The sequence below is a fragment of the Ovis aries genome, chromosome 2, assembly GCF_016772045.2.
Source record: "Ovis aries strain OAR_USU_Benz2616 breed Rambouillet chromosome 2, ARS-UI_Ramb_v3.0, whole genome shotgun sequence".
Lineage (NCBI taxonomy): Eukaryota > Metazoa > Chordata > Mammalia > Artiodactyla > Bovidae > Ovis > Ovis aries.
In genome coordinates this window covers 134209570-134222866 of record NC_056055.1, presented here as the reverse complement: position 1 = coordinate 134222866, position 13297 = coordinate 134209570, and the positions used below count along the sequence as shown (strand labels likewise).

Sequence of the window (13297 nt, the reverse complement as noted above, 5' to 3'; positions counted from 1 at the left end):
AGCAACAAAGTTATTCATTCACATAATAAATAATAAATGTGTCAAACACTGTACCAGGCTCTGGAGATACAAAGGTAAATAAGATAGAACCTTGCACACAAAGACTCTTAAGTCTTGAAGAAATACAGTAAACTAATAAACAGATAAAATACTCACAGATTATAATAACAGAAAAAGTGACAGGATCAAGTAAAAGGCAGAGACCAACCTTAGATATGGACCTTGGGAGGGCATCTCTCTTGAGGAAAGAACATTTAAACTGAGACCTAAGGTGGGAAAGGGTTTAGCTTAGTTAGAGGATTGAAAAGACACCCTAAGACTACAGCATAATGGTAGAAGAGAGATGGAGAGAAAAGCCAGACATGTTTGTAGATTATGCTAAGGGCATAGTGAGAAGTTTAGATGATGACCTGCTGAGCATTAGTAAGTAGGGAAGTGAAGGTTACTCTAGCTCACAGCACTGATTAGTTTGCTTTTCCTCATTTATACTAGTCTTAATAATCAGAAATAGGACATTATACCATTCTTCAACCATTAATTGTTTATTATAATATCAGAAGAAACTTTTTTATTTTAATAGGTACTACATGATTACAGCATGTTACCCATTATATTAGTTTACCTACTTTAACCTTCTTCCATAGATACTTCTGATATCTACTTAATTCTATCACTAAATTATATTTCTCTGAGATTACTCATTTTTCAGAATTTGAATGTTTTATAACAAGAAGACTGAGCAAAGTGTTACTCAAATATTATGGGCCAATAACACACACACCAAAAAAACTGATGGGCTTCAGCAAAAAAGAAAAAAAGACTATATTCTATAGTATTATTATATTCCACAGTTTCAGGTTCCTATTGCCTTAATCTATGCATTTATATACATGTATATGATAAAGAAAACCTATCAGAAAACTTTGGCTTGATTCTGATCGGCCAAATTATATTTCATATTTTTTTTTCATTTCCTTATCTGCAAGAAGGAGAATTCAGAGCCCTTCCACATTTCACAAAGATATCAAGACTATAAATATCTACTATCAGACAGTCAGCTAGGCCCACTACATAAATTACTTTTTATTTTCCTCATACTCCAAAAAGTAGGCATTCTTCCAATTTTAAAGATGAAAAAACATGACCTCAGTGAGGTCAGGTGACTTGCCCAAGACTGCAGAGCTAGAATTCAAGCCCAATCCTGTAATCTTGAAAACTCTCAGACTATTAACACATTTGTGTTCCTTTAAAAAACCTATCAGATATAAGATATTAAATCATAAAGGTGAATTTTTAAATAACAAATGGTATTTTATTTAATTTTTAACAAACCATATATAACTTAGAAATACTTGCCATATACACCATTCCTGTATATTCCTTCCTTTGGCATAACTTGATAGTTTTTTCTTAGTAATAGATAAAAAGAAGATAGAAAAGATAACAACAAGAATTATTATTCTGGGTCCAAAAAATTGCCAGTTAGTCTTTAATACACATATTAAATCCAATGAACTACTAGTAATTAACTGCCTATTCTCACAAAACTATGTCTCTCAAAATTAAAAACTACAAATGGCCTAAGGTTTTCCTGAATCAGAAAAATCTAACCTCTGATTAGAAACTCTAAATGTCACTAATTCTCTGAACTTAAAAGGTAACAAATTTGAATAAAGGATCATAATTCTTTCTCAGCATAATTTATAGATTTACTGAATTGTGAGCTCTTCCTACTAAGACTTTTCAGGTACCTAAGTCATCTACCAAGATATTGTCTGAAGTAGTCTAGATATTTAACAAAAAGAAACTGCTGCCAGATCATCTTTATTTTCCTTAACAAAATACACATAAGAGCACAAAATTCATTTATAATGTCAGCATTATTTTACAAATATAAATAATGTTCAAAATTCAAGTACAGTCAAGTGCAGAGATATTTCCTATATGTTAATATGTAAACATAAGCTAATTATATACATCAGGTACCTCTGGCCCAGCTGCAAAATAAGAGACATCAAAAGTAACACTGCACTTGACTGTTCAACTGTAAGAATTCACACAAATGCCTATATTGTTACTGTAATAACTTTCATACCTCTTGATGTAAATGCCTAAATAGATATTTTACCCCCGGCAAATATCACAAGAGTTAAAATTCTATCCATTTTAATAATGAAGTATTAAAAATCTTAATTGAGTTTCATTCCTTAAAACAAACGCTATTAGAACTTATTCCTAACCAAGGTTCTTCCTATGCCAAATGTATTTACAGGCCACAAGTAGAAAACAAAACTTGTTACATTTGTTTACTTTTAGAACAGAAAAAAATACCTAAACATTGTCTAAACAGTGTGGGTTTCTGTACATTCAAAAGGATTTTACTTTACTGACACCATTTGCTTTTAATTTTAAAACCCAGTAGACATAACTTTGACAAATTGAAATAGCTAGGCAATCTGAAATTCAAACGATACCAAGCATGTCTTTGAGGGGGCGAAAATAAAGAAAGCACTACCTTAAAAAGCAATAACTGACATCAGCAAGACTACAAATATCCAGTTGAAGGCACATGGAAGCATTTACTACATTGTCAAAGATTCTCCACTTAGTTCAGGATTAGGAACAGCATCAGCTCTGGGAACTGTGGACTTGTCTTCACTCACTGAGGTTTCTTCATTCTCGGTCTCTTCTTGTTTCTCCTCTGGTTCCTCTATGCCAGATGCTTGTTCAATCACTGGGTTTGTCTGCTCTGTATCTGGTATTTTGTCATCTGTCTGTTCTGTACTATTATCTAGAACATCTTGTTCTTCTAAAGATTCTGAAAAGATAAAGAGTAAAAACTTTAGGAATAGCCAATGTTAATAACTACTAAATAAGATAAGCACGTGCAAAGAAACTAAGAAACAGAAGAATAGTCTAACATTATCCTTAAAATATATCTTTTTAATGTACTTAAGTACTTCATACACGCATACTCAGTCGCTAAGTCATGTTGACTCTTTTGTGATCCCATGCACTGTAGATCACCAGGCTCTTCTGTTCACGGGATCTTCCAAGCAAGAATACTGGAGTGGGTTGCCAAGCCCTTCTCCAGGGCATATTCCCAACATGGGGATCAAACCAATGTCTCCTGCATTGGCAGGCAGATTCTTTACACTGAGCCACTTTGGAAGCCTATCCCTATAGCATACTATATATGAAATGATATGAATGAAGGAAAAATCAATTTGGGGGAAACATACCCATAAACATAATTTTACCTGAAGTCCCATTGTTCACAAAATAAATGAACTTTCATAATACTTAAGAACTTTCCTAAAGATGGATTTGAAAGCTGAATGTCTGAATATATAAAAATTCCAATAGAATTATATATTATAAGACAACAGCCCAGCAAAAACAGCAAATGCACTAACTCCCAGATTATGTTTCCTGAAGGAACTAGTCTCTCTTGCATCCAGGCAACACTGTGACCGATGTATAAATGTGTACCTTTGTAGGGTGCATATGTGTGTATAGGTGGTGTGATTTCCCACACTGATTTACATCTCTATTATCCATGACTGTGGGGGTCTGGATCCACCTTTTCCAAAGTCAAGACAAGTCTTCCGTCATCCCTGTGCAAGACAAGTTCTTGGGATTTAAACCTCTGGGTCAGAATATGCTACATACCTTGAACGCTAGGGAGCCAAAGGGAAGAGTCTTTTGCCTCTGTCTCCATTAGCAGAGGCCAAGTAAGGGCATTGGTTCCTAACCTGAAAGTTTACTTCTTTCAAACTCTCTTTTGAGTTTCATTAAACTCATATCTCTTAATAATAATTTAATAATAATAACTTTAATTCTTCAAAGTTTAAAGAATAGGAAAGGGAAGGAAGTGACAGGAGCAGAGTTTTGGGCCACTCAATTTCCAAATTAAAGATAAACACCTAAGTTTGAGGTGTTTCTTTGTTTTGTTTCTGTAATAAATAGCAACTAATATTACTGCTAGGACAAATATAGTTAAACTACATCAGCAAAGCAAATACGGAGATTTTCATACCCTCACAGATGATCTCTTATATTACAAATGCTATTGATTCAAAAATCTGGAGGACAGGCCAGTTTACACTAGTAAAAAGTTCTAGATTTGTTCCTTGTAGAATAGTAACCCACTCCAGTATTCTTGCTGGAGAATCCCATGGACAGAGGAGTCAGGTGGGCTATAGTCCATAGAGCCACAAAGAGTTGGACACAACCAAAGCAACTTAGCATATAATAAATGCCAGCATTTTGATAACAAAATTAATACCTTTTAAAGAAAATATGCATACATGTTGACATGGAGGTTTTATAAATTCATGGTTTTATCACTTTTAATAAATACAAATTATATCACATACTCTATGTGGAGTTGAAAATAAATTTTTAACTTATTTTTAAACAGATTTTTTGACTCTAGTTTATGGAATTAATTACAATCTCTTTCTTTCTTTTTATATATAGAACAAAAAGCAAAAATTGCATAGCTAGGGATATCCAAGTTAATGAGGTTTACTGTATGAAAATTTCATATGCTCACAAAAAAGATGAGGAATGTTTACATGTCACAAAAATGCTATTTTATTGTAAAAGGAACATAAAATGGCACTGTGCACCACTTGGAATCTTACAAAAATCCAAAGTTGAAAAGCAGGAGGTCGAGTCGTGTTATACGAAGTTGTGTTATATCCAGTGGTCAAAGGAAAAGCAGAAAGTGAAATGAAACTCTATGGACATGTACAGACCATTTCTGATACAAGGGCAAGCAAACTCTTCAGTGGAAAACTTCAGGAGTCAATAAATGAAAGTCAGTCATGTCCAACTCTTTGTGACCCTGTGGACTATACAGTCCATGGAATTTTCCAGGCCAGAATACTGGAGTGGAAAGCCCTTCCCTTCTCCAGGGGATCTTCCCAACCCAGGGATTGAACCCAAGTCTCCTGCATTGCAGGTGGATTCTTTACCAGCTGAGCCACAAGGGAAGTAAAAAACCATTTGTAATCTACCTTTACAGAATTTATCCAGGGAGAATTTTAAGAGTCACTGTCTTCTACAACTCTCTGGCCATAGAGCAATACTTACTTGCCAAGTATTTTACAAGTGGTTATGAGAAGGGAATGGCAAACCACTTCAGTATACTTACCTTGAGAACCCCATGAACAGTATGAAAAGGCAAAATGATAGGATACTGAAAGAGGAACTCCCCAGGTCAGTAAGTACCCAATATACTACTGGTGATTAGTGGAGAAATAACTTCAGAAAGAATGAAGGGATGAAGCCAAAGCAAAAACAATACCCAGCTGTGCATGTGACTGGTGATAGAAGCAAGGTCCAATGCTGTAAAGAGCAATATTGCATAGGAACCTGGAATGTCAGGTCCATGAATCAAGGCAAATTGGAAGTGGTCAAACAAGAGATGGCAAGGGTGAACATCGACATTCTAGGAATCAGCGAACTAAAATGGACTGGAATGGATGAATTTAACTCAGATGACCATTATATCTACTACTGTGGGCAGGAATCCCTCAGAAGAAATGGAGTAGCCATCATGGTCAACAAAAGAGTCCAAAATGCAGTACTTGGATGTAATCTCAAAAACGACAGAATGATCTCTGTTCGTCTCCAAGGCAAACCATTCACTATCACAGTTATCCAAGTCTATGCCCCAACCAGTAACACTGAAGAAGCTGAAGTGAACGGTTTTATGAAGACCTACAAGACCTTTTAGAACTAACACCCAAAAAAGATGTCCTTTTCATTACAGGCGACTGGAATGCAAAAGTAGGAAGTCAAGAAACAGCTGGAGTAACAGGCAAATTTGGCATGGAATGCCAAATGAAGCAGTGCAAAGACTAATAGAGTTTTGCCAAGAAAAAGCACTGGTCATAGCAAACACCTTCTTCCAACAAGACAAGAGAAGACTCTACACAAAGACAGCACCAGATGCTCAACACCAAAATCAGACTGATTATATTCTTTGCAGCCAAAGATGGAGAAGCTCTATACAGTCAACAGAAAGAAGTCCAGGAGCTAACTGTGGCTCAGATCATGAACTCCTTATTACCAAATTCAGATTCAAATTGAAGAAAGTAGGGAAAACCGCTAGACCATTCAGGTATGACCTCAATCAAATCCTTTATGATTATACAGTGGAAGTGAGAAACAGATTTAAGGGCCTAGATCTGATAGATAGAGTGCCTGATGAACTACGGAATGAGGTTTGTGACACTGTACAGGAGACAGGGATCAAGACCATCCCCATGGAAAAGAAATGCAAAAAAGCAAAATGGCTGTCTGGGGAGGCCTTACAAATAGCTGTGAAAAGAAGAGAAGTGAAAAGCAAAGGAGAAAAGGAAAGATATAAGCATCTGAATGCAGAGTTCCAGAGAATAGAAGAACAGAAAAGAAAGCCTTCTTCAGCGATCAGTGCAAAGAAACAGAGGAAAAGAACAGAATGGGAAAGACTAGAGATCTCTTCAAGAAAATTAGAGATACCAAGGGAACATTTCATGCAAAGATGGGCTCGATAAAGGACAGAAATGGTATGGATCTAACAGAAGCAGAAGATATTAAGAAGAGGTGGCAAGAATACACAGATGAACTGTACAAAAAAGATCTTCACAATCCAGATAATCATGATGATGTGATCACTAATCTAGAGCCAGACATCCTGGAATGTGAAGTCAAGTGGGCCTTGGAAAGCATCACTACAAACAAAGCTAGTGGAGGTGATGGAATTCCAGTTGAGCTGTTTCAAATCCTGAAAGATGATGCTGTGAAAGTGCTACACTCAATATGCCAGCAAATTTGGTAAACTCAGCAGTGGCCACAGGACTGGAAAAAGTCAGTTTTCATTCCAATCCCAAAGAAAGGCAATGCCAAAGAATGCTCAAACTACCGCACAATTGCTCTCATCTCACATGCTAGTAAAGCAATGCTCAAAATCCTCCAAGCCAGGCTTCAGCAATATGTGAACCGTGAACTTCGTGATGTTCAAGCTGGTTTTAGAAAAGACAGAGGAACCAGAGATCAAATTTCCAACATCCGATGGATCATGGAAAAAGCAGGAGAGTTCCAGAAAAACATCTATTTCTGCTTTATTGACTATGCCAAGGCCTTTGACTGTGTGGATCACAATAAACTGTGGAAAATTCTGAAAGAGATGAGAATACCAGACCACCTGACCTGCCTCTTGAGAAATCTGTATGCAGGTCAGGAAGCAACAGTTAGAACTCGACATGGAACAACCGACTGGTTCCAAATAGGAAAAGGAGTACATCAAGGCTGTATATTGTCACCCTGCTTATTTAACTTATATGCAGAGTACATCATGAGAAACGCTGGACTGGGAAGAAACACAAGCTGGAATCAAGATTGCCGGGAGAAATATCAACAACCTCAGATATGCAGATGACACCACCCTTATGGCAGAAAGTGAAGAGGAACTAAAAAGCCTCTTGAAGAAACTGAATGAAGTTGGCCTAAAGCTCAACATTCAGAAAACGAAGATCATGGCATCCGGTCCCATCACTTCATGGGAAATAGATGGGAAACAGTGGCAACAGTGTCAGACTTTATTTTGGGGGGCTCCAAAATCACTGCAGATGGTGATTGCAGCCATGAAATTAAAAGACGCTTACTCCTTGGAAGAAAAGTTATGACCAACCTAGATAGTATCTTCAAAAGCAGAGACATTACTTTGCCGACTAAGGTCCGTCTAGTCAAGGCTATGGTTTTTCCTATGGTCATGTATGGATGTGAAAGTTGGACTGTGAAGAAGGCTGAGTGCCAAAGAATTGATGCTTTTGAACTGTGGGGTTGGAGAAGACTCTTGGGAGTCCCTTGAACTGCAAGGAGATCCAACCAGTCCATTCTGAAGGGGACCAACCCTGGGATTTCTTTGGAAGGAATGATGCTAAAGCTGAAACTCCAGTACTTTGGCCACCTCATGAGAAGAGTTGACTCATTGGAAAAGACTCTGATGCTGGGAGGGATTGGGGGCAGGAGGAGAAGGGGATGACTGAGGATGAGATGGCTGGATAGCATCACTGACTCGATGGATGTGAGTCTGAGTGAACTCCGAGAGTTGGTGATGGACAGGGAGGCCTGGCGTGCTGCGACTCATGGGGTGGCAAAGAGTTGGACACAACTGAGCAACTGAATTGAACTGAACTGATGATTTAGTAAACCCTCCAATAAAGTTACATGAAATGAAAAAACGAAAAGCTCAGAACTCAGGACTCAGGACTCAACTCATCAATAAGCATGCTTCAGTGAACATGGGCCCACATAGTCTGTTATCTGTTTGACAGATTAACTTAGTATTAAACAGGAGAGGTATCAAAGTTTATGATTTATCATATTAAAGCTTTGTGATATAATTAAACAGACACATCCCCAGTCAAATACAATGCAAATTTTAAAATTCTGGGATCTTAAAGAAGCAGTTAATACAAAGAGAAAAATTATAATGCTTAATTTTGTTAACGTATATAGAGGTGAATTATAAGAAATACCATGTGAATTCTATGAAAGTCAATCATTTTCATAATTAGAAAATAGCATTATATACAAAACTTGCTCATCAATACTATATTGTATTTCAGAAAATATACAGAAGACTAAAAAATGGTGAAATGATGAATAGGGTTTGAGAACAAAAAGTGTATTAATGACTACTTTTCTTCCGCCAGGTTAGTCTGTAGAAAAGTAATATTAATAGCAGTTAATGCTACAAAAATTTGGTACGTGTCATGATACCTATAATGCAGATATCAGCTAGTCTAAACAACACAGATATTCAATATATGTATGTCAATGTCATTTTGTGAGAAGTCATCCCAACAAGCTTTAAGTGAACTAGATGCACAAGATTACAGAGATTTAATTACATGCCAGTTTAATAACTAAACCACTGAACTTTATAAAAAGATTATTAAATATATTCCAAAAGTACTTACTTTATTTCTGTGGGAGAGTATCATTTGCCTGTTCTAATAAAAACAGTATATTTTTTCTGTGAAACTGTTAGTTTATATATAATAGCTTGGTGGTATAAAATTCATTACAGTAGATGTCAATATTTGGGCATAAAATACCAAAAGAGAAACCATATTTCATGTTCACACTAATTAAACAGGTCTACTCTCCCCTGTGCAGCTCCAGTTTAAGAATAAAATTAATACAAGGTTACCCGAATAACCTAATTCCATCTGTAGGAAAATTTTTAAAATCACCTTTGACATCTGTAATGCCAAGAAAACAATCTATCACAATGTGATAAAACAAAAATGATCCATGGGATTTGTTCCTTACCTGACTCATTCCCCTTCTACTCTCCTACCCCAATATTCTTGAGAGAAAAGCTTTTCCCACCAAATTGTAACAACTGGCATCTGGTTGTTTGGGTAAAGCTTCAATTCAGCTAGATAGCTCAACCTCATAAAACTGAATGTAACTGTATAATGAACACTGCCACTGCCTCACCTATAAACCACAAACATGCAAAAACATTTAAGAAGACCACTGTCCCTTTAGGTTTTTATTCTAGCTCTTGAAAGGATAATTCTCCAATAAAATTAAAGAATAGTTAACAAAAGAATTTCATACATGTCCAAAAGAAACACATAATTTCTGCAGCAAAATACGTGATTCTATTTATATTATGTATTCCAAAACTCCTAATATTTTGGTGATTTAGATTCTTCTTATTCCTTTTTACAATAACTTTAAAAAAATTTTGCCTTGCTAACATATCAGTACCTACTATATGTACAGACTATAAAATTCACCCAAAGGAAATTGTTAAATTAAAATGGACAATTTGTTTTTAACTCATAGATTTCGAAGTTTTTTTAAGATTTTTCTGCCTTAAGAAAAACAGCCAACTTATATTCAAGGATCAAAGACACAAATTTCATCACAAAATGCAACTTACTGGCTCAATGAATAAAATTCAAATAAATGATAACCACCTATGAGAAAATAGCTCATTTTAAACATAAAAATGTTGTATAATTATTTACCATTTCTGAACAAATCCATCAGATGAGTCATTAGAATGTCATTATTAAGCAATAATGTAAAACTGCTAGGTGAAGGTGTTTCAGAAAAGGAAACCAACGGCTAAAAGATCTCTATGTCTAAATCAAGCATGAAAAAAACATAATATAGGCAAGTTTACATCTTGAGTAAGCTATACATAGCTAAAAATAAAGACATAAGTTTTTCTGATCTGATACATAGAATTCAATAAAATCTACATTATCAAGTACTACAATTTCCTAAAGCACCTAATAAGCAAAACTAAAAACAGAACTTCCCCTAGTTCAACATAACCTAATGGTAACAGTATATTGCTGAAACAAAAGAAAGGGAAGAGCAAAAATCAGATTATCAAGATAAATTTCACCTCATATAAATTTTACTTGCTATTTTTGATAGTACTAAATAGACGCCATGAGTTTTATTACTAGCAAGTTATTTCCAGTGAATAAAAGTTATATTCTACTAAAATAATTACATAAGATCTAACTAAATATAACTGAACAACAAAAACAATATTAACGTTTTTTAAACACGCTAACTCCAAATCACTATACTGGAATATTAATAGTGTAGTAACCTTGTACTCTAATTATTACCATATCTAACAAAAAGAATGCTATGAATCAATTATTTTGAAAAGCACATTTAAAAAAGAAGAAAAACTGATAAATTGACTTTAACATGGCTTAGCAGACACTCATTTACTGCACTATTCATTTCACAATAAAAGAAACCAAAAAAAACTAAAAACCAGCTCATTACTTTGACATACCATATTTAGTATGCTCTTAGAATAAAGTGACAATCTTAATTTTTTGTTTTCTCTAATAGTTTATTACCAAAACATCTGTGTACATAGTTTTAGAAAGAATTTTAGGAATTCAAATAAGCAGTTAACAGGAGGAATGTCTTTCTTCTAGCACTCCTTCTTTGATGAAAACTTTCCAAGGTTTCATGTGTTGTTCCAAGAGTGGTCCAAAAATTTCAAAAGCCTTATGCCTCATCCTAAATGCAAAATATTCCAGTAGAATGAAGATAAAATTTAAAGTCTTGCATCATAAATTGAGAAAAGGATTTCTTGTATTAATTCTAGATTCACATAAGCGGTTATGAACTATTCTTAGAAAAAAACATTAAGATGAAAGAAAGTTACCTTTTGGTTCCATCTGTAAATTCAGTAATGCAATCTCAAGAAGCTGGTTCAATACTTTTAAAAATACATAAAAATTAAAACAGGAAAGTTTTTCTTTCAGACCCTAAGTTTTGTGTAATTATTCTACACAGATGTGTAGAAATCAGCAATCTAAGCCCTTCATCACATTGGCTGTCAACAGAGGGAGTAGGTGATTGAGATGATATGCTCCTTACTTCACAGTTCAATTTAATCATAAAGGTACGCCACAGTGTTTAAATAAGTGCAGCTTTATCTCTTCATCAGAAATACTTCCCGCCATTTACCAATGGAATCCAGCTTGAAATTGATAACCATATATCACAGTGTTGAGAGACAGGAGTCTTGGAAAAAATTTTGTCTTCTGACAAACCAAAGAAGTAAAACGATGCTCATAATAGCCATTTTGATGAATCCAAAAAGAAGAATGAAGTTACTAGTGTAGTGACTCTTTTAACCAAATGGAATTGTTGCTTCAGTTTCTAGCATTGTGGAGCTATCACACCCTGCCTCAATGTCTTCACCTATTAACGTTACCTTATTAGGGTTGAGTTTGAGCCAGTTAGACTTCATTCCGGAGGTTTCTGACAGAAAATGAGACATCTGGGGTATTGCTCCTCCTAGATTAGATGAGAAGGAAAGGTATAGCTGGGTGTTGTTTGCTAACTTTGCATCTTGACCTTAGCAGAAGATAAAAGCATGGGACTCATTATCAAGATATCTATTTTGTTGGCTGTTTTTTCTTTTTTTGTCCCAACTATTGCTTTCAAATATTCACTTTAGCTTTCATAAGCAAAGTTACTCATGGCAGGGACTCCAATTTTTCCTCTAGGCATCTTCAGGTTGGAATTCTTTAATTTTCAGTTCCAAGAGGCTGCAATGGCAAGGCAGACGATTTGCATGTAACAGCATGCAGCTCAGAGCATGACTTAAGCAAAAGAAAAAAGTCCGACATTGTGTTTGGAGTTGATGTTGCAGACATGGAGAAGACAAATATAACGATTCAGCGTTGAAGTACACAGGCCTCTTGTCATGGCTCTCTGTATTCAAATTCATTTTGATATTTGTTAGTAAGCCAAAAGCCAAGCCCAAGTCAACACACATATTTTAGGTTCATTCTTCAAAGTTTAAAAAAAAACAAACATAGTCAAAGTCTCATACCAAACTTCAGATATGTGAAAATTCACTGCCTTGTATATTTTTCTCAGTTAAAGCACTTTTTCCACTACCCAGTGATTTTATAAAGAAATCATATATATGTAAATGATAACTTCCAGAAGTTAAAAGAATGAATACTGACTGCTACCTTAAACTATGTGAACAAAACTTCCCATATGGATTTTTTTTTCCTGTACGGGGTGAAGCACCAAAATATCAGGGACTGTGTCATAACTTTAGCAATCTTCATAATTCAGAGCTGCTTAACAAATAGTTCCTCACCCAATATTAATAACAAGAAATAGTTGGCAATTAATAGTCAGACATTCCATCTCATCTTTTCCATTTTTTCATGAAACTTCCTTAGGAATTCCTAAAACAGAACTGAAAGATAAGTTCTAAAACTCAATGAATCCTAATAACTTCCATTTCTTTAAAATAAGTTTGCTTTACAACAAAGGCATTCATCAACAATATTAAATTCTATGGACCTTGATAAATTGTCTGTTTCAAAGGAACACCAGTCCTGTCAATACAGTCATCCAAAGAATGTAAGGCTGACTTTTCAACTTCAGAGCTTCCTGTTTTCGAGTAACTTCTAGTCATAGAAATGGTAAGGCACAAACCTATATTTATCAGTGTTAACTATAATTATTATAAGAAATTGACCCTTATGAGTAGTGGCTTCATAATTATCTTAAATCTGCTTCATTTATATAAATTGAAAAACAATTCCATGAAAGTATTACTAGTTAAATCTCCCAAGTTAATTAAAAAGATAACTCCATAAATAATATTTACCAAGCTATTTCTAGATCCTGCTTAACACAATATATATTTTAAAGCTCAAACACATCAAACCAAGTGCATAGGAGGCCATAATATCAGAGCAATACCTGATAT

General features: G+C 35.0%; 1 protein-coding gene across 3 annotated transcripts in view; it reads right to left on the bottom strand.

The window, feature by feature from the left end:
* Positions 1-520: 520 nt before the first annotated feature.
* Positions 521-13297, bottom strand: part of LNPK (lunapark, ER junction formation factor) — a 93395-nt gene continuing 80618 nt past the window's right edge. Inside the window, exons 13-14 of one of the 3 annotated variants that reach the window (XM_012133180.5) lie at positions 11774-11856; positions 521-2818 (exon numbers count right to left, since the gene is read on the bottom strand). In XM_012133180.5, the coding sequence (XP_011988570.2) occupies positions 2810-2818; positions 11774-11856 (92 nt within the window). In that variant the 3' untranslated portion in view covers positions 521-2809. Of the gene's footprint in view, positions 2819-4461; positions 12277-13297 lie in introns of those variants that run through there. The other 2 variants (XM_004004567.6, XM_042243694.2) reach the window with 2 other exon arrangements.